The following is a 23,009-nucleotide window of genomic DNA, read 5'->3' on the forward strand; positions in this document are numbered from 1 at the left end:
TTATTCATGCGATGCATGCGTTAAGAAAAACATTTCACTCAGTCCAAATCTAAACAGGCTTGTAAACAATGATCAGTACGCTTCTAGATGAGCCATTTGTGAAAATGCCAGATGATATTTAGTGTACCTACTTCCATGGTATTCATAGTCAACCACAGGAAAGTAATATAATTTTTACAATGAATGCTATTAGGCAAGAGGAGATCTCCCCAGTTGTGTTCACCGCTCCAAAGGACGTAATCGGAGGCTTAGAATGATATCAGTATCAGTTAAGCAGAGGTTCGCAAACCGATTTCGGCAGAAACTAGTGGTTCCGCGGCATGCTTTTGTGGTTTTTACAGGCCCCCACTGCGCGCCCTCGATTCACACTGCGAACTTGGAAGCTCTCTAAGTCGCTCCGTCATGGTAAGTATATCCGGGACACCAGTGTAAGGGGGGCTGGCACAAAATTCTACCTATGTTGGTTTCTTGCACTCGTGAGGGTGTCGACTGATGACATAGGCCGCATAGGCGAGTTAGCCAAGCCAGAAACAAAAGCGCGTCATCACAATTGTACGTTTATCAGGGCATTTCCAATGGCTTCGGTGGCATCCAGTTTAAATTCTTCCACTGATTAGCCCATTTCTGCCGAAAATATAGTATTCATTGAATAAAACAAGCACCCACCACGTGCGGCCGCGGTGAAAGGGGGGTGGCCAATAGGCAAGAAAACCCGGGCAAGCGACTACGGTCATTTGACTACTAAAGGATTACCCAGCCAAACTCAAATCCGAGTTGCAGGTGCCGCATGAGCAAACAACACATACATTATGGGAAGCAACCAGTAAAAGGAGGCAGTATACGACAATGTCAACGCGGTTCCATTAAGGGCGGGAGATTGTGTACATGTGGCGTGGCATACCCGAATTAGTAAAATGCTGTATTACTATGCTTCGTGAGCTCAATAGGGTGTAGGCTTATGGGTATCATTTGCAGTGTTTGTTTATAGAATGCCAGTGTACAAGTGTAAGTATCCTGCCTCTTCACCTTGTGAGTAGCCGTTACTGTGACAAGCCAAACGTGATGGTTGATGGACCGCGACTACGGCAATATAACTTCCAAAGGATTACCCAGCCAAACTCAAATCTGAGTTGCAAGTACGGCATGAGCAAACAACATATACATTAAGGGAAGAAACCAGTAAAAGGAGGCAGTATACAGCAATGTCAGCGTGGTTCCATTAAGGGCGGGAGATTGTGTACATGTCGAGTGTGTGCAGGTAAAGACAAAACTACGCACTAAACCTTTTTACATCATTAAAAGTGTAACGCTTTCCCCGGAGTAACACCCTATAAGTAGAACAGCGCCGCTTCATCGTGGAACATCCTTCGTTGCGCAAATCTCATTTGTTTGGGATCGAAAAGAGGATGCGGCGTTCTGTTGAGGCCGCAGCGCGCGGCAGCCCTCACAGGGCTCAGGACACTGCTGCATCGGTGTTTGGCTTTCAGACCGCATTTCTTTCTTTCGCTCTTTATGTCCCCCTACCATTTTACACAACGCAGAGTAGCCAACCGAAATCCCTCGATTGTTAACTGCCGTGCGTTACCCCTGCCTTGCTTTTTGCCACGTAAGGTGTTAGCACGGTGACTCTCGAGCACCCTTTTTGCACCCAAAAAGGTGCAAAATGTTTAGGGTGTAACCGATAAGCTAATTCACAAGTGGGAAAAACTTGCCGCATAATGCACCACGTTTCACTAGTTAACGTTTCGGTCTACACCAGGGTCCTCGAATGCTAGTAGTTCATGCTACGACTGGAGCAAGTAGCACCCTAACCTTCTCTTAACGACATGGACACCTCATGGGAGCAAGACAGGGGGAAGAACTTTCGCATGCGACCGGTCGTTACAGAAAGTCGTGTATTGCGACATAAGGTAAAGCGGCAGGAACAAATCTGTTAGTGCATTTGAAGAACTATACCGCTTGTATATCCTCGCAGATTGTAACCGCCGTCCTCGAAGAGGAGTCAGAACAATCTTTGAGTTATATTACACGCAGGGCAGCTGGCTACGCAATGACATCGGATATGGTTCTCGCACTTTTCTCTCGTTCCAGCCCCCAAGAAGACAAGAGATATGAGCGGACAACTAAGCATTGCATCAAGATATTTAAATGAAAATTGAAAATGGTGTTGTTTTCATATTCGAATGAAAATTGCGCACTTATTTATATTCTGAACTTTTGGCCAAATTTGATGCAATGTGAAGAAAGAAAGACTATTTTGGGCCTACATCAAGGACAATATCGGCGTAATACAGAAAAAAGTTATCTGTAGTGGGTACAAGTCTCTCAATAACGAACTAAGTCAGATCACATGATAGGTGTGATGTAGCTGACACTTTTCACATCTCTCATGTTAAATAAGACTTGAAATTTCTCCAACCAACACTTTTATTTTATAAAACCCGACGTTTCGGAGCCGGCTCGGCTCCTTCTTCAGGGGTGCATGACGCGGGGCTGCGTGCAGCTATAAGTAAAGGAATGGTCGAGGGGGAGAAGAAGGTGCGGGGGTGGAATGTGTGTGAAAGGAATGAGAAGGAAGGAGGGGGGTTTAGACGAGTGAGGGTGCCGCAGGTGCAGGTGTGCTCGCTGGCGACTTTTTTCTTTTCTTCTGTGAAGTGGCCAGGAGAGAGCGAAGACCTTGCAAGTATACAGCAGGGATGTTGCCTGTTGTCCGGTTGATGTTATTTGCGGTAGACTGTATGTGCCATGACTCGAGGAGGCGTCTTTTGCGGTAATTGGTCTCGGTCTCCAAGATGAACGTTTCTTCGAAATTTATTCTTCACAGAAGAAAAGAAAAAAGTCGCCAGCGAGCACACCTGCACCTGCGGCACCCTCACTCGTCTAAACCCCCCCTTCCTTCTCATTCCTTTCACACACATTCCACCCCCTCCCCATTCTCCCCCCCCCCACCTTCTTCTCCCCCTCGACCATTCCTTTACTTATAGCTGCACGCAGCCCCGCGTCATGCACCCCTGAAGAAGGAGCCGAGCCGGCTCCGAAACGTCGGGTTTTATAAAATAAAAGTATTGGTTGGAGAAATTTCAAGTCTTATTTAGTTATCAACCCAACCAGACAGGCAAATCTGTCGAAATGTTTAGCTTTCAATCTCTCATGTTGCGTGGTCGGTGAAGGCTCATTCGTTTTGTTTTGCCTTGCACGTTACAATTTACCTTCTTATTCACGTATACAATTTGCATGTTACATATTCCGTGTTTACACGCTTCGTGTTTTAATTAGGCATTCCTGAAATACTTCAGCCTTTCTTCAAGATGTTTTACAGGTATGCTTTTGGCAAAATTATTCTGTAGTCTGTACACGACTGCTACAATCGTGACCGGAAGAATATTTGATGACGGGCAAAAAGGGCAGCTTTTTCAGTAAAAAATAAGTGGCCTGCATCTTTCGGGACACTTGTCCGTTCAGAGCGTGTGTGGTTGTTTTTGTACTGCAAAATCATAATGAGATAAATCAAGGTAAAATTAAGATCTTTCGTATTGAATTAAATATTGAAATGTGGTGGAGAAATGCCTGGACTCAAATGAATAAACTTTAGTTTGGTAAGTTAGTAGTTTCCTAAAAGAATTTTTTTTATATCACTAGAGGTGGAAAACACCGCTTTTGTCAATTCAAAAAGATGAGTGTTTGGAGTCCTGCTGCTTGCGGAATAAAACTTTGTCGTGCATTATTTTTACCGAGTAAAGCTATCTGACTGTTAAATTTAGGAGACCTGTTACAATTATTTCTGAGGTGTATTTGTTTTAGTAAAAACATCGCAAACTTTGTTCCAGGAGCAACGCGCTGCAAAGAAGTCCAATTTCAATCCTACATTCCGGCACGAAGCATTAATTTGTTATCACTAAATTATTTTTGTCTTTAATATAGAGGCTATGCTCTTCATTTCTTGGAGATATTCAGGCTCTAGACCACTAGGTGCATTATTCACAACGTATAGTATTTAGCCAAATTTCGAAAACAGGAAAGGACTAATTTGATTCTAATTTAGAAAACACCAACTTTGATTTTTTACTAAACTCTCTCAATACCCCCGTACCTCAGAACTATTAGGAACTAGAAATGTGGTGCATTATATTGTTTATAATTATTAGAAAGGAATATGGAACTGAGACCTTACACAGAAAATTGTCAATATAAAGCCCTAACTCTGGCATCTTCTATAAGTTGAAGCCATTGAATCTTTTTCTCGCTATCATGCAGGTCTTTATTTCGGCAAAAACGTTTCAGCTTTTGAATTAGCCGTTCATTCTCCGCTTTACTTCGTATTTGGCCAACATTCAAAAGCATGAAAAAAAAAAAAAGGACAACTTTGATGCGGATGTAAAAACAACAGCATAGTCGATTTTCATTTAAATATCCTAAAATAATCCTCAGTTCTTCGCTTTCATCACAGGGCAACGATTGAGGTGGTCTAGGTCTCATGCTATCATATCTCTCGTGGTGATAGAGACAGAACTCAATCAGTAGATGCTTTATGATAGGTGACATTTGCGATGGCTCACCCTCTTTCGTATCGGTCGCTCCGACGTAGCCGCCCGATGCCAGCCTTGAATAAACTCGTCAATTGCCATTTGATGGCCGTCATCCATTATTCACATTCTCAAGATGATCAAAATTTATCCTCTTTCGAACGTTTGCCCTGCTGGCTTCAGCAACAGACCTCCTTCCATCGAAAACGAGCCTATTGTCGGCGCGAGGAGAGGCCAAGGAGAGACCGGGCTAGTACCTCGAGCGGATAGCGCCGGGTCCAACCGTAGCTCGAGAATGTCCTCGACCTCCGTCAATCAGTCCCTCAGCCTTTAAGCGACAACGCCCCTTATATGACGTGCGCCGCACAATTGCAGGGAATATCCAGCCTGTCTTACACATTACGCTGACGCAACCCGAGTCACGTAGAGCGCAACAGAAGACATCTAGATGATTGTCTAATTCGATATACAAGGCGTGTCCGGGAAGTAATGCAATTTTTTCGATAGAAAATAAATTATTTAAGACATCGTTAACACGTTTAAACTTCTTTGGTATCTAAACATGTTTTGCAAGCGACTCTACCATACACTGTACGCATCCTTGAAGGCGCCGACAGGAGCATCGTTTACAGCCTTTGTCACGGCCGTTTGGATCTCTCCGATGTCGCAAGACGGACTTTTTTCAGTGCACTCTTACTTTACGGGAGCAGGAAGAAGTCTGCCAGAGCTAGGTAATGATTAATGAGGGGCTGGGATAGCGACGACGAGTTGTGCTTACCCAGAAAGTGTTGTGGTGCAACTCCCAGGTATCGGCGGTCTCCTTTCCCGCTCAAAAGACCCTGTTTGTCTCTCGCGCCCATCCACCTTGTAGACAGCGTCCTTGTGGTACAAATTCCTTGTCAACTGCACCCTTGGCGGCCAAAAAAACAAAAAAAAAACTTTTGCATTGTTTTCATTTAGATTGCCGCATTGTTGCCGTCTTGGAGCGAGGGGCTAGGAGGTGTGTCTTTCGGAACTTTGGCGCTTCACGGTGCTATGAGAAGGAGTATTTGGCGCTATGAGAATAAGACAATGGATATTTTAGCAGACGTGGTGAATCATTTGATAGGTGTCGGAAGATTTTATTGATTTTATCACAGAACTTGATCGGGTACCGTTTTTCGCGCACGGATACCATTACACGACGTTAGCGGGTACATGGAAACAGCGATCATGATATACTCCTAGAGCTTAGAGCAGTCTGTGCTAGGCAGTGAGAACAGTTCAAAGTCCCCATCGCCTAAGCCAACTAACACGAGCACGGTAGTATCGGCTTAAGCGTCAGAAAAAAATTAATTTCTTTACTTTCCGGACAGACCCTGTATGTCTCAATCGATTTCCGAACTACTTCCTCAATCTCTCATGCGCAGTGCGGATCCAAGCTTGTCTTATAAACAAGCTCATAGGATATCATGCTCACCTGCATAGGAATCGGCAATGCTATTAGTAAGTGAGGATTCCTTTGTAAAGCAGAAATAGTCATTCACGTCATAAAACGTTAGGAGAAAGGCAGCAGCGTAGTCGAGGGTCAGATGTAGTACTAGGGCGATGGTTAATAAACTCGGCCATGCTACTCAGTAAATGTGAGCACTCGCGCCAATCTTTTCAGCATGTTGACTGCGTGAGTACTTGTTGCTGGTATGCGCATATGTCGTCTCCTACGCATGAACCAGGCAGCTTTGTCAGTTCGGTCATTTCATGAGAAGCCGCACTGTCCAGTGTCCCGGACTGAATCTTGTAAATCGTAAATTCCAAGTGTGTCACATATGGTATTATTAGGAGCATTGGCTGGTTCAGATTGGTCCCCGAATAGCCATTTGCCTTTTCTGCATTCTCAGTTCCGAATAATTAGCATCATTACCTCATTTCCTATTAGGCAAGTAAGTAATACGTGCTTTTCCGCAGAGGGCCTTGTATGAATTAAAAATTTGATTTTACTTTTCTTCATCCTTGAAGGTCATCTCAGAATTTAAAATTGCTTTTAATAGAGAAACTGCTAATGAAATTGCCAATTTCGCCAACATTGTGCCATTTGTTTAACTTTTTTCATAATTCTTATGGGTTCATTTACGCCCTGGATAAAAGGGGCTTAATAGTACTCTATAGAGATGTACAAAAGTGCGTTTAATATTTTTTCAACTAAGATAGGGGAAAATTGTTGTGAATTGCGCTGTGGATGTTGCTAGCTAGTCAGAAACTATAAAGGCCCCAATGCAAATTACGCCAATGTTTTATTAATTTGGGAGACGATTAATCCGCGGTTTCACTAGATTAAATTCCGCGCTTTCGTGCTTAAATGGCAAGAAAAAATCAACTGACAAACGATTAAAATAAGGAAAATATATTCAAAGATAACTAGCCGAGCTTTGCAATTATGATTGAATCATTGTGCTTATATTCGCCATTCCGCCACGAATGACAGCACCATGACTCTGTTCTTTTGTATAATTCCACAGACTGGTTTCTGCAAAAATGCATTAGATATGTATGCGCGTTTGTGCACTTCTTGGACTTGTATGAGTCTTTGTCATGTAATACGCCGGCTTGTGATTTTTATTTCCATCCGCAATGAAAAAACAAATATTTGCTTTATTACAGGAAAACGGGCCTCAAGTTGATGCCGAAACTTAGGCCCTTTCCTTTTCAAAATTCAGCCGGAATTTTACTTTTATTGATGGATAGATAAATAAAGGTCAAGAGGAATGGAAGGAACGTTTAGCAGAAAATGCATCCCATTGTGTTGCTCATGATGTCAAGTAAAAGTGGAGAAATAATGTTATGAATAACGTTTTGAGAATTTATTTTATATGTAATCATCAAGATCTAAAGCTGGCTTAAAAATAAAGAATTGCTCGAATCGGTCGATCAATATTCGAATCATTACAGTGCAGTATACTTTCTTACATGTGATCTCTGTGTAACTGCGATAAATACGATTGCCATGTCCGACTTTATATCTCTTCAGCCTGGTGTAAAAAGTAATTAAAACAGTTTCTCACTTTGAATTTAATCCAGGCTTTGGTTTTGCTTCCTGTAAATGTTTTATTTTTACATAATAGCTTGACAAATATTTGTGTCATAGCCTCTTTGCGAAAGCTTTTTAATTATCACTTGATATATTGTCAGAGCCCCTCCAAGGTGGTGCAGTGTTTAATATGCACGACTAATGTGCCAGAGCACCCGGGTTCGATGGAGGCGAAATGGAGAGTCCGAGTAAAGTGCGATGTCAGTGCATGTAAAAATCCTCATTTGGTAGAAATTACGCCGTTGCCCTTCACTTCGGCTCCTCGTTCCCTCATTCCACTTTTTTTTTTGCTTGTGAATGAATGAATGAATGAATGAATGAATGTTTATTCCGCTTTTGTCGTACAAAAAGTGCGGGTGACGAAAAAAAAGCAGTTCGCAATGACCGCTTGACGGGCTTCACCACCCGTAAAGTCGACGATGAACAGCAGTGGCAGTTTGTGCGATATAAAATGAACAATTCAAACGTTACAAAATGAGACAGTGCTTTGAAACAGAAGAAAAATTATACAATAACAAGGAAAAAGTAAAAATATGAATTGTCGATAGACGCATTCCTTATCAATACAACCTAATCAATGAACAATTCTAGGAGGAAAGAAAAAGTCATTTTGTTATGTTGCTGTCAAGAAAAGTGTTCAAACACATTGGCAGTATATATTTCAACATAGCAAAACCATTGTTTGTTCTACATCTGTGTACCTCAAACATTTCAGGGTTTCTTGTAGCATAGGGCTTGTTGTGTGGCACCAGCTGTACAATGCGGGACAAAAATGGGTCATTTCGTGCGGTATGCTTTTTATAAAAACACTTCCTTCTCTTGCCTTCCTCCTTTCCCTTGGGGCGCTGCCCAGGTGTCTACAGAACAAGTGTGACAGATATAGCGCTTTTCTGTTATTGTGAAACAATAATGATTATATTGGTAGAGAGGTCAGAATATGTGATGAGAGTTTACCGAAATTTTTTATTTCGCATCTCCTCAACAAAACGGACACAGGAAATGTTTATTTTATTGTTGAAACGAACTTAAGCCGTGTCTTTATGAATAAATCTCCCAATTCTGTTTACTGTGCTTAATGACGCATATTTTGTTATGATTAGGCATTTCTCGTGTCGCTCCTGTTCCTGTTTCTCCATTTCTGACTTTGTGTAAAACATGCTCTTAATTGTTCCAGGCGCTCCTGATACCACATTTTATAGTTGGAACACCGATAAGTGTACAGAGAAGTAGAAATAAATGCAAAATTTGCCTAAATTCGCAGCTAGGAACGAGTGAAATAAATTGTTAAAAATTGGGGGGGGGGGGATACTTCAGCTTCCATAGTAAGTTACGACGCATCAGCGTTAACAGCTCCCTACTTCTGCTGCCCCTGTGGATCCTCTTCTCCGTAAATTCACCTTGCTACTATATTTGTCATTAAATCCTTAATTTTTACCATTGTCATCTCTCACATCTTGTTTACATACTGTGGTAATCTGTCACATGGTGTGAAAAACCTCTTAAATACTTAAATACTAAAAAACTTAAATACTAAAAAATGTGTTCATGTTACGTTTGCACGTAAAAAACATAAGTTAGCCTCAGAGTATAGCATCAGCGGTATTGTAGGGACGCAAAAAGTGGCGCATAAATACTTAGGTGTGAAACTTACAGCCGACTGTCCATGGAATACACATGTGGGTACCGTAGTTGCAAAAGCCGCCAGGACCTTAAACGTTATACAGCGAAATCTGAAACACATGCCGCCTTGTTTGAAATCAATAGCCTACTTAATGCACGTTCGACCACTGCTCGAATACGCCTGTGCCGTATGGGACCCTTGGCAAATAACACTGAGCAATAAAATTGAAAACATCCAAAATAGAGCAGCAAGGTTTGTCCTGTGTCGGTACCCGAGAACTGATTGCTGCACCGTCATGAAAAATGAATTAGAATGGAAAACCCTCTCCTCTCGGAGACGGAAATTACGACTTAAACTGTTGTACCAAATATACCACAACAAAACAGGCATTCGAAAGGAAATATACTTACATAGGTCACATTATGTCTCTGCTCGCACAGATCATTGTTTTAAAATTTTGGAATACCGTGCCAGAACTAACATGTATGCCAGTTCCTTTTTTGTTCGATCCATCAGTGAATGGAATCGGCTTTCAAGTCATCAAGTGTGCTCCATAAATGAAGATATGTTTTTTTTCACTCTGTAACCCCCCTGCTGTAGCGCCCTCGGACTAAGCAGGGTAATCATTGAATAAAGAATTCAATAAAGAAAAAAAATAAAGACATCAATGTAAATCCTGCATTTATCGCAAATATGACGCCTCACTCTAAGCTAAGGGCGCCAATTTGCTCCCTTTACCACCAGCCTCCCGGCGTGAAAGGTATACTCTTCACTGCTGACAGTTTTCATATTCGTTTTATGCAATATTGCAAGCTTCAAAAGAAACCAGTTTGCTTCATCTATGCAAACATGCGTCACAGCCTACACTGTTGTTTCTTTCTTCAAGGATGTTCAAAATGTTTACAATTGCTACTAAAACCGCATGCTAAACTTGGGAATATCATGCTGATTAGCAGGTCCATAAAACCGGTTTTTCAAACTGCATATTTAGGTGGTAAACATTCTAGATGGCTACTTGCGTTCGGGCCTCGCCATGTCCTTTAAATGTATCCAACCGAGTCCATGGGTTCTTTTCATGTCAAGCCACCTCTAGCCTCCGCCGAGCGCGGACGGACATTCCTGGGCGCTCCGATTCTTTTTTCGTGGTGACTTTTTTCTCGCAGCCCATCATACAAATTTGTGTCTCCCCGTTCCCGTGAAGGAGCCAGTCATCGTCTGGAACTGTGTGCAAAGCAAGTGGGCGTCGCTCCGTGCATGAAAACGCCGTTTTCCACTCAAACCGACGAACCGCCGAGCTAAGCCTAACGGCACCGGCCAGCCGCTTGGCCGCCGCGCGCCACGTCGACTTCTTGGAAGTTCCCGTCGAAGGGGAGGAGTGCACCCGGGAAGAACTCACCAAAGGCGGCTGGCTACCAGTTCATCATGCCCGTAAGCGACTACGAGCGGCTCAACAGAAAGCGGCTGAGGCGAATGCCACGTCAACTACAGGAAGCAAGCAAGCAGCAACAGGAAGCAAGCAGTCGACCCCGCTCCCGAAACTGCGTCTGCGGACGTCACCACAGACACCGCTTCCGAACAATAACTACAAAATCGTGTTCCGGCTTTGTGGGGGAGTCGATCTTCGCACCTGGAGTGCCTCACAGATCACAGAAGCACTAAAGAAGGAAGCCGGACTTTCACCTGCTGCACCCCAGGCCGATCAGGTACGGTTAAATTACATCCATAACTCCATCATTGTGAGTATCCCCTATGAGAAACATGCTGATCAGTAACAAGCAATCCAGGCCCTCAGCTTTGGAGCCATACAATAGCTCACCAGACCATTCAGCTAAATGGATAATCCACAATATTCCACATTACGATACCCCCAAGGACATCTCCAGAAGCCTAACGGAATATAATACCGCCCCACATATTCTTCAAGAACGCCGACTGGGTCAAACCAACTCGGTACTTATTGTCTTTTACGGTACCAAAGTCCCATACTGGATTAGCTGCAGAGGCACCATGTACCGATGCCGCATTTTCAAGAGAAAAGTAGAAGCATGCACAATTTGCCGTAAATGCGGCCATTGTGCTGACATCTGCCCAACCCCTAAAGTTCTCAAATGTTCGAGTTGTGGTCATGACAATCTGCCCGAAGAGCACAAATGTGATCCCGTCAGCGCCATATGCTCCGGGACGCACATTATGGCATCTGCTGAATGCAAGCAGCACATCTGCTGAATGCAAGCTACACAAGACGCCAATGCAGGCGACCACATGAGCCGCTCCCGGACGCGACTCACTTCTGCCAGCAGATCTGGAAGCCACTCGGGCTCCCGAGGACGCCAGACGACAGGGCGCCGCAACCGTTCCCGATCCCAGTCGTTTCCGCCCTTGGAGAGCCGACACGACTCAACAAGCAGCCTTCCACCGGCCGAAACTCAGGTGAGCTGGGCATATGCGGCCTCCCGCAACACGCAGAGTGACCATACCAGCACACACAGCGCAGAGCTGCAGGCCTTACGGTTAGAAATAAGCTGACTTAAGCACCTGACACCGCAACAGCAGGAAAGTGCTGCACTAAAGTCACAAAACGAAACTCCCTCGGCAGTGACCCCCAATACACCCTCCCCCTCCTCCCCAAAGGATCAATCACTGAATGATGCTCCACCAGCGAAACGTAAAGCTGGGATGACCCTTTGTACGACGCCTTCCGTCTCGGAAATACCAACGCTAAAAACCGCGATCGCAAAACTCGGGCAACAAATGCAACTTCAGATACAACAAATACACCAGGAAACGCAACAGCAAGCCCAAGAACTCATACAGCACTCGCAAGAACTAGTACAGCCCATTTCGCAGCAAATCCAGCAGCTATGCTTGCGGCTAGATGGCCTCGAAAACAAGGTCACTGCCCTCGAGCGAGGTTCAACGCACGCTCCCGTGATGGAGAATAGAATGAAGCCATACGACCGCTCGCCGGCCTCAGCTTCAGCGAAACCCCTCCTCCACCATGCTAAATTACACTATGGCTCCCCGCCAAACGTATACGATCTGGCAATGGAACTGCAGGGGATACCGCCGGAAATGGGGGAATCTCCAACAGTTCATTCAAGCATCCTCCTCTCCTCCAGATATACTCGCCTTGCAGGAGACGCATGGTGCCACAAAACTTCCCGTCGCCACAAATTTCAACACCACCCTTCTAATTCAATGTAATCTTACAGCGATCCAACACACAATCGAAGGCATCGGCACAGACCATGTTCAGATAGAGCTTTGGCAAAAAAAACGGGCCCATCCAAGCATTTTTCATTTTAAATTTATATAGCTCTCCACGAGAACGACGACACAAATTTGGCTTTCTTTTCTGAAAAACTCTTAAACTCGCAAAGCACCACGGGTGGGTTATAGTAGAAGATTTAACGCACCCCACACCTCCTGGGGCTATTGCAAGGACAGCGCTAAGGGCAGAGATTTATGGCTACAGTTACAACAGCTGGGCTTCACGCTCGTTACTGACCTGGTAGAATGCCAAGGTACGATAAAGCCAAGGAAAAATAACATCGAACCGCTGCATTTACCTTTTTCACGACGTCGGCGTGGCGATAGCGTCCACGGCGTCATGCCCATACATGGCGCCACTAGCATGCGCAGCGTATCACCTTGTGGGGAACCCGAGATACGCCATAGCTAGGCTACGTTTCGCTAGCCGCAACATGTGACCTATGTGGCGTATTTCGGGTGGTGAATACCCAAAATACGAAATGCTAAAAGTATTAAACCGTAGCCGACCGAAGTCGACCGATTACTGGAGACGTGGCCGGGTCATAAAAGAAAATAAATCAGTTGGCACCGGGACTCCAAACGTTCCGCCTCGTCTTTGCGTTCCTCGCGAATGCTAACAAACTTAAGAAAACAAACATGGACATTCGGCGGCGGTGTATTCTCCTTAACTTCAATATCGAATAAAACGTAGTAGCGTTGACAGCAGCCGCCGCAGTAGAAACATCTCACAGTAACCACAAATCGGCGTATGTTTTGCGGTGAACATCTGCTTCCATTACCAACACTAAGTGTTCTGTATATTTTGGGGGAAAATCCATCTTATATCCGCACCCACTGCTACTCCTAATTACTCCGTTCTTTTTTGCTTTTTGAGAGCGAGAATCTGCCCCAAATGTACTCCCGCTGCTACTCCCTTATGCAGTTTTTCTCAGAATTTGCTTTGATGGCAGATCTAGCGTTTGAAAATAAGCCTCGTATAGAAAGAATACTACAGGAGAAGCCTTTTCCCCGAGTTTAGCTGGATTTGTGTTTAGTGTTAAGAAATGCTTGGGACTGGGCTCGTTCGAAAGACATAATTTGAGAGGATGCGCTGCTTACGCATGCAGGGATGTGTCAAAGAAACGGACATAGACGTGAAGCGGAATACATCAATTCAGGGTTTATTCCAGAAGATTGGAACTAAGAAAACAAGTATACGTGAGAATGGCCCCGCAATAAACGGGAGAAAAACAATAAACTATCGAAACATGCCGCGAAGCGATAACTGTGAAAACGAAACCAGTCAACCAACCAAAACTTTCATTGCCTTCCGCCCCCCACCGAAGCACGCGCTTAGCGACACTCATGCCATTCATTTATCAGTACGCAAGAAATCTACTTTTCTTCAAGTGAGCGCAACGGATGAGGAGATAACATATTCGCCCTTATTTTAAATTATGCTATGCGTCATGTTTCGCCTCTTCTTCATGCACATTGGAGTTGTTTATAAATTTTTTTTAGTTCTATGGCAAGTGCTGCGAGGGGCAAACTGGACGCTGCCTAAATGAAAGGCTTTTAAAGCACAGGAGGAATTGTAGCGCATTGCAGGCTCCTAGAAACTCGGCCGATCATTGTCTACAACATAACTGTCAAGCATCCTTAAAAATTCGCCATTTTTGTACGTGAAAACGCTAGGAAAACACGCGAGGTTGCTGATATCCTCACCATAATTTCAGATAAGAGCGAATATGTTAACTCCACTTCGCTCACTGGAAGAGAAGTAGATTTTCTGCGCACTGATAAATGAATCACAGTGTCGCTTAAGCGTGTGCTTCGGATGGGTGCGGACGGAAATGAAAGTTTTGGTCAGTTGACTTCCGTTTTTACCGTCATCGGTGCATATTTGAGTCGTTTGTTTTATTGAGTAAGCAATACTACTTCAGGTCTAACCCCCGTCGCGTAGCCGCGGCCGATGGCCACGGCGACCTTTAGAGCAGCTGCAGATGGGCTCGTAGCTCAAGCCGTCGGGTGGCCGCGGCCGGTAGCCACGGTGCGTCTTAGATGAAGCGGCGCCGCTGCCATCGCCATGGCAGCAGGAGTGGCTACCGCTAGGCTACCAGCTCAAGTCGTCGCGTGGCCGCTGCCGGTAGCCACGGTGCGCCGCAAATTGAGCGGTGCCGCTGCCGTCAACCATAAGTGGCGTCGAAGAAGAAGTAGAAGAAGAAAAAGAGAAAGAAACGAAGAAGAGAAAGGAAAGAAGCAATGATCATTTGCTATCTATAGCCGAATACCAGCATCTCATATACTCATGGAAAGTTCGTTCATGTAAATCACGGCAGTGTGAGGTAACGATGACTCTCATGAGATGCAGGATTCCTCGCCTAGATCTTTTTTTATGTAGATGCGGGATGAGCCCCACAAACTTTTGTGAGGCTTGCGATGAGATTGAAAATATTGATCACTTCTCGCTTGCCGAAGGTTTTCGCATCAGATGGGGGTGCATTTAGAAACTCTAATTGCACGCTTGGGATTGACGTTGTCGGTCCCGCTTCTACTCTCTTTCGGTGCGAGTGCGAAAGGATTTGCGTTGCCTCAAATTTGTCTGTACTTACATGACTACATCACAGCTACGAACTGATTCTCTTGCTAACTGTATTTCAAATTTACAAATTTCCAATTTTTTGCTTGGTACTTTTTCTTTCAATCAATTGTATGATCTTAAAACTTACGTTTTTGTTTAGTTGACAATTACTTTAATGTACTAATTCAGTTTGTGTAGGACATTTGGCAGTCCACACTGAACTCTGGCCAATCCACCTTCGTGGGTATGTGCCATATATCAAGGCAGAAGAAGAAGAAGAAAGAAGAAGAGGAATAAAAAAAAGAAGGAAATTAAAAAGAGGAAGAAGGAGAAAAAGAGAAAGAAGAAAAAGGAGAACAAAGAACAGAAAGAGGAAGCTACGTTGGCTTTGCTTACGAACTCCTGGAATAAATCCTAATATGGTAGATTAGATTGCGCTTAACGTCTCTGCGCATTTCTGTGACACATCCCTTCACACCTAAGCAGCGCATCCTTGCAAATTGTGCTTAGTTTGTGGCAGCTCAGCTGAAAGAGGCATGGTGCCTATTCGCATCTCATCGCATGGCAATCCCCTCAACAAACGAAGTATACCACAATTTCGGGTCTCTTCTTCCTCTAGCTTTTCGACAATAGCCAGCTCTATACGGGCCACAGCTAGCAGTTAGCGCTCCCTTGGCCAAACTTTTCAACCGCTATTTTTTGCAATGTGCTCCCATTATGTTACGTCTAGCTGCCAAAACATCAAGGAGTGAACGTCGATATGGGATTATACTTCAATGCTTCCATTATTAGCTACGACACACTGTGAGGAGCAGAGCGCGATTCCGGCATTAGTACAGACCAATGCTTTTGCGCATTAGTTGCTAATAGACAACTGGCCATCTTGCAGAAAAAGAATCGAACCTCATAATTAGATGCACTTTTAAAGTTTCGCTAATAGCCTGAATAAAAAGTTAATCATCGAACCAGGTTATGAGCACAGTAATTTCGATCGCCTTAGTATATTATATGCACAAAGATATCAAAAACCGATTTCATTTTGTGCTCATCGCAGTGATACACAACCCACCTACCACTGGTTCTGTTTTTTTAATGTCGCTTGCTTCTATAGACGGCCACAGTTAAGTTAGTTTCTATCCAGGCTGCAGTAAGCTTTATGCCACATGTGAGAGCACCTAGCAAAATGTCGGCCATTTGTGTGAGTTTCAGAAGCGCGGCAGCAGCTGGCCGCAACGAGCGTGTTGATTACATCTGCTGCAGATAATATTGTCACTTCCGTGTATTGTATGCAAACTACAACCGGCACGCTTACTTTTTTTTTTTACCTTACGAAAAGAGAGCAGGAACGATCAGTTAACTTTGTGCCTTACTCCCGCCATTCGCAGGCCCACTCAAGCACTCAAGGTTTTTTCAATGCGAATAGTACTTCGACGCAAGAATTTCTGGTTTGGAAATACCGGATAACTAAATGAATCCGCAAAAAACATATACTCTCGTCCACGCCTCATGACATTTATTTAATATGAGTGTGTTTTGTCTTCAAGAGCAAAGTTGCTATTGTTGAGGTCCAATGGCACATCTGATCTGTATCAAGTTTTTCTGTTCCGTTTGGGAAAGTTGTACTCCAATGACAGAATGCGATAAGGTGTGGATCCCGGACCACTCCGTGGGACAACGATATTTGCTCCACCGAAATCGGGGGATTTGGCCGGAAGCGCGTACGTCCCGTCCCGGCTCATGTTTACGATTCTGCTTCCTGCCTCGACCTGCGCATTCTTGCTTATTCGTCACTGCACAGTGGTCGGAGTAGCTAGCGATGATATGAAAGCTCCGCCTGCTTGCCGACCTCAAAAGAGTCAACCTTCACTGCGAAATTTTCGTGGTGAAACATCTCGCGCGGCTGGCTGCATCTAAATGAATCGAACAAGAAGCAGACGCCCCAGCAAGCAACGGCATCAGGCATATCGCAGTGAGCAGCCGTCGCAACGACGCTGTATAGACAAGCAGGGGCTATCGGTAGCAAAAGAAGCTGCTACAGCGTAAGACGGAACTTATCTGTCGTAATCTTTTTGTTTATGTTAACCGTAGAAAACACGTCACGTGAGTGTATGCTTGAATCCCAACCTTGTTCCTGCCCAATTCGGCGGCAGCAAGACGACGAAACTCTGCAGCCAGCCATGACAACGTCGACATTCGAAGCATATTTTTTTCGAATTCGGATCTCGTAAACGGTACCGCATTCCAACTGACAAAATAATAATGTTTTTAAGCATTCGTTACGTGATTTGCATTTTAATGTGCGAGCCTCTGAATTAATGCAGATAGGAAAAACTTCCGTTCCCTTCGCTTGAGATGCCGTCGCGCTGCGCTCGGCGTCGGCAGCTTTTTCAAATAGCACCTCTGCCGCTTCAAAGGCATATGCTAGCTTCGATCCAAGATATGATTATACTTTATCAGAAACATAAAGATTGACGCCATCAGATATGCTTGTTTTGCCAGCAGCTGTCAAAAAGTGCTCTCAACAGAGCGAAGGTGACGGCGGCCATTTCAGAGGACGGAGCCACGAGAACCAATGTTCGCGCTGATTAGCTTACGTCCACCAGGGAGCATGCTCCCGCTGGAGCGAACGCATTCCATTGGCAAATATGAAGGAAGGAGTCCACACCGGAGCGATACGCTTCGTTTGTGGTCCGGTCAAGCGCTCGCGATCTGCCAAGGGAATTCAACATTAAGACCGCCACGGAAAATCAACACACCTTCCTCGAAATGAGCGACTTTCATGCCACAAGGTAATGCGGTGGGCTCGTCGGACCAGTTCACAGCCCACAGCAATGTGTGGCCTCTGGTTACTGAAACTATGCACCTAGGTACCAAGGGACTCTTCCTTCCACAGTTAGGATTGTAGGTTTTACGATGACATCTAAACCTTGCTCTCTGCTTTTCTTTTTCGCGGAATCATCGCCAAAGCCCTTCTCAATTTATTCTGTGGAACTATCCCTGCCGGTGAGTCGTCATGACATTCAAACGAAAATTAACGCAGTGCTTTCCAAGAATAATAATAAGTGTGCTAGTTTCACGATCGAATCCCAACGATTCTGCCCGCTCACCCGTTCGTAGTTGGTTAGCCGCTTGTCGACGTATTCGTAGGATTTTTCACCAAAATTCCCAGGACTCGCGATAATACGGCCAGTTGCCCACCGCATGTGTTGCTTGGCCGGCGTCACCGTATTGAGCCATATGTAGTGATGTGGGAGTTAAACCTGCGGGTCGGCGGCTTCGTCAAAGGCAATGGGGATCCTTGTTGAGTTACTCCCACCTCCACCACAACTGTTATGTACTCAGTAAGTAAGGAGGTGTTTATTTTCATTCTCGGTGCTGCGAGTTTCCTGCTTTAGTTGATGCTCTATTAAACACTTTTCAGGTTCATATCTTGTAATATGCTAGAATTCAATGATTTCGCGAATCATTCTGCTCTTTGCACGGCCTATAATCTTTGTATGCTAGAAAGAGGCGCACCTATTTTATTGCCCTTTTTTTTTGCAACACTGGAAGCGTCTAGGCAAATGCTGTCCACAGTGCAAAATCCAAGTAGTTGCAGTGCTCTAGACGACGTTTGTTGATGGAGCGCCCTGTCTGTCCTACATATACTGACCTTTAGCTAAGACTGATTTCATCAGTAACTCCTGTTCTACAAGACACATACTTTGTTCTGTGCTTGGTTTTACAGCTGGCTTTGTTCTGAATGTTGTCGTACAGACGAGGTAGTGTACATGTCGCTGAAAAAAGCTTATTACCAATAATTTTTCCGCACTTATTTGGGAAAATATTGTAACACTCTTGATGCCCCACGTAAAGCAACGTTACAGAGATAAGACAAGATGGTGTACCCGAGCCAGACGGCACCTCAACTCGCACAAATTTCTTCTTCTTCCTCCTACATCAAGTTCCTCATCTTCTTCATCCATCTAGTCTAAGATTTGCCCCCCGCCCCCTCTCTAAAACGCCCTCCAGGCGAGTCAGATGTAACAAGGACACTTCTTCAGGCGGGCGACATGCGTCACCTCAGCTTTCGCCGAATGTCGTCCACTGGCCATGAGGCGTGCAATCCGGTAGTTCAGTTCTCCTAGCCGTTCTATAATCACATATGGGTCAGTGTAGCGTGCCGGCATTTTCTGGTGTAAGCCGCGCTTTCTTGTAGGTTCCCAAAACCAGACTAGGTTACCGGGGAGATAAGTGATCTGGAAATGGTGAGTATTAATTAGTGAGCAAGCATTTTTGATATGCGACGAGTGACAGTTTTGTTTTCGAAATATACGTTCTAGGTGATGAAATCTTTCACAATCAACAAAATTGCTAGACATTATCAACTCTGCGCTTCCCTTTCTTGCATATCACAAAACAAAACACGCACAAATAAGAAGGTTTGCACATCTATGTTTAATGTTTTACTGACGGCGGCGGCGATCTTTCAGAGATGGCAGGCTTGGCTTTGATGGAGCGGACATCACCGCAAGATTATATTCTGGGGGCAGCACTATGCGAGGATTCATGCATTCCCCGCTGAGGGGGGAATTCAGTTTTGGATGGCAGAGACATCCTGTCGGACACCGTGGTGGCGCTCTCCATGGAACGCACTGAATGAATAAAAAAAAGCAAAAAGTTTAATCGAACTACCTCACTAAGACTGGCAACAATCAGGCCCACTAGACGCACTATCTTTGCTAAACGTAGTAAGGCTGAATGTTTCTTTTTTTTTTTCTCGCGTGTATTCTAAAGCCAACATATGTTCCTAGAGAGTCAGAGCTTGTTAAGTCAGGACAGACCTCGCCTTCACTTTGCACAGATTTACATATAAAGAAGTGGTACGAATTTTCTATTATCCGAATGAGAAGCGAAACACGCAGCCTGGTTACTTTTGGCGAAGACAGTAGATATGCAGTACAAAACGCACGTAACAATGCATATTTCTTTTTTAGGCATGCTGAATTGTGGCTACGTTTCTAGAATGAATACACGAAGTTTGACATGCCAACGTCAATTACACTGCAGCTGCTAGACGCGATACAACACCAGAAATGACCAAGATAATAATATCTAATAAAAATTTTGGTTTTTTCTTTAGCCTCGCTGAACCCAAAGTATAGTGATATATATGTCGACGCTATATCCTCCTGCCCTAGAGGGAAAGTTTATATGGGCACATTTGCCTGCAATTTGCAATTTGAATAGGACATAACAAGCAGTTCCCATGATCGCATCCAGTAGACCCTCAAGAAATATTTCGCAGAACCTGCGCCCGGGCCATGAATGCTTTCGTGAGACTTAGGTGGAACTACAAGTTTCTTTCTTACTACAAACTCCTAAGCGGAGCGGATACTGATAGCCTGGATAGTGAATATGGAATGCTAGTTTATGTTCATCGACACCCATATATATATATATATATATATATATATATATATAAGCAGATAAATGAAAAAAAAAAAAAGACAAAGTACAATCCCAAACGCTTTCCTTGGCCTCGCCGACTGTTGGCTTCTTTCATTCATATATATATATATATATATATATATATATATATATATATATATATATATATATATATATATATATATATATATATATATATATATATATGGACAACAATTGTATATAAATATGCGCCTTCCTTCTGCAACCATGCGGATTGGCGACTCTCAGTGGAAGAGGGTGGTGGTATGTGGGTCTTTTCCACTAAAGGTGTAATACATGATGCGCTATTGCCCACGGATGAGCGCCGATGATGCCACATGTAAGATCGCATTTCTGATCTGTGAAGCTCGCGCTTGACGTGTTACTGTCGGTTAAGAGCAAGTCAAACAGCATGAGTCTCGATAATTTGATTGTGGCTACCTGCAAAGGCTAAGTTTGGAATAGTGGCAGATAAGTGGAGTATACAGGGTCCGGATTCCTTTTGTGCGCGGTTTTGCCTTGGGCCTCTCATAACAGAATGTTCGCGTTGTGTTGCCGCTAGTCCTCGGAGCGATATTCTGGTAAACGAACGTGTTATTTAGCGATATATTATGGATAGTGTGCAGCTTATACAGCTCCATCTATCAAGAATCCGTAGCCATAGCTCTAACAGATGTCGGAAATAATTGGGGCACCGAAAAAAAAAAAAACCTTATGATGGTAATATCTTTACCTAATCATCCATATAATTGATTGGGGCTTGATAGAGGATAACAAGCTAAAGAAATTGCCGTAATTTATTGATGAAGTAAAGTAATAAGAAGATAATATTTGGAAAATTATGGTTGAAAGGCGTTTTCATAATGCTCAGAATGAAGCGAATAAATATAAATGCTAATTGGGAACGTTTAATTGTGCAAGTTAAACTGAATAACTGCTATACTTGAAAAGTATGAAGAACGAGAAACTTGGAATTCAAGATGTCAAAATGCTCAGAAAGAAATGGCAATGCTTATATGATGATAATGAAGAAAATTTAGTGTTTGTAATTATCGAATAATCAACAACGTTTAATTGAAAAATTAGAAACAGTGTAAAGGGGTTTTTCAAGGTGTGTAAATGCTGACAATAAAATGTCAGTGGTTAGTGACGCTAACTTTAAACATTTAGAGATTGCACTGACCAAATAGTAATAGAAAAATAACAAAAACTGAAAACTGGTTCAAAAGTGTCGATATATTTTCATGAAAAGCCATGATTAACCAGTAATATCATATAAATAAAAAATTCTATATTAGTAATTTATGCAAATGAAACTAAAATGGATTGCAAGGCTGAGCCATTTCTGATAGATTTTATCATGAGAAGTCTTCCGGTACCATGCTCCCCCGGGAGTCTTCCGGTACCACCCCCGCTTGTGTGCGACTACCAATTACCGAGTTATACCTCGCACCCCCCCCCCCCCCCCCTTCCAAGAAACGTCCCAAATCTGAATAGGGTGCATTTGGGGGGCTTGGGTGGTCCAGGGTTCGGTGAAGTATTCTATATGTTTACATTTGAACTAGTAATTTGACGTTCCTCGAGGCGCTGCAGATGAAGTTATGTGATGTTAGGAAGATAGTGAGAGACCGGAAAACGTGGCGTGATATGGTCCATAGGGTCACGAAGAGTCGGACACGACTGAATTGAACTGAACTGAATTTGAAGTTCTCATTGTTTGCTTTTATTTATACGTAGTTTTTTATATATACCACCACTAGTAGAGTTCATTTTCAATCCTAATTTGTTCTGCACTTGTCCCGGGTAAGGTAGTTCGTGCGGTAGGAGCATATCTAGCAAAACCAATATAAATCTACTGTTCTGCAAACTAATTGGAACCGTTTTGAATCCTCCTCCTGCCTCAACCAGATGATTATTTGGGCGGAAATAGTGCAAACATCTTGCGCGTTGTTGACCGTTTTGTTACTTAGTAAGCTTGATTGTGGGACTTACCTGGGTTCGCCGCAGGTGATGAAAAACTAGATCCGTCTGAGACAATACTGACGAGCAAAAAACGCAAACGACAAATTTCCGGTAAAAAGCAGTTGCGCTGCCACCTGGCGTCGCTAGAGGAAAGGGCTGCTTGTGTAAAGCACCATTGCAAGCGTGGCACGCTTGCCTGATGAGGTTAGATGGCGCCACCGCTGCCCTTCGCCAAAAAATTGGCGTTAGTGTCTTTCGTTGTTTCTTATTTCGTCACAGGCTATTCTACTTTCTCATCATTCAGGGTCAAACCAGGCAAGCATCTCAGACTACCTACACAACAAAATGGTCAACAGAGGGCAAGTGTTCTGCTCGGTTTCATCGTAAACGTGCCTTTGGTTTTGGCTGGAGAATTGTTGAAAAACGGTTGCCAATAAAGTTGAAGAACTGTAGTCCCAAGTAGCACAAAGGGGGCTATGATGTGGGAAACCACATTATTGACAATTTTGACCACATACTTCAGCCCGCGCTGAGCACATGGGGCAGCACACGACT

At 43.9% G+C, this 23,009-nt stretch overlaps 1 protein-coding gene across 7 annotated transcripts in view; it reads right to left on the reverse strand.

The window, feature by feature from the left end:
* The window catches only part of LOC146188673 (uncharacterized), an 89,382-nt gene that overhangs the window by 42,933 nt on the left and 23,440 nt on the right, over positions 1–23,009 (reverse strand). For 4 of the 7 annotated variants that reach the window (XR_014707576.1, XR_014707577.1, XM_084603883.1 and 1 more), the window contains exon 3: positions 19,461–19,675. The exons of 1 other annotated variant lie outside the window; for it this stretch is intronic. Coding sequence is in view for 3 of the 6 variants with exons in the window: in XM_084603882.1 (XP_084460008.1) it covers positions 19,557–19,675 (119 nt within the window). In the remaining 3 variants the exon portion in view is untranslated. Of the gene's footprint in view, positions 1–18,388; positions 19,280–19,460; positions 19,676–23,009 lie in introns of those variants that run through there. 2 more of the 7 variants (XR_014707574.1, XM_084603880.1) reach the window with 1 other exon arrangement.

Source organism: Amblyomma maculatum, chromosome 5 (genome assembly GCF_055883805.1).
Source record: "Amblyomma maculatum isolate TAMU_Amacu chromosome 5, ASM5588380v1, whole genome shotgun sequence".
NCBI classification, from domain to species: domain Eukaryota; kingdom Metazoa; phylum Arthropoda; class Arachnida; order Ixodida; family Ixodidae; genus Amblyomma; species Amblyomma maculatum.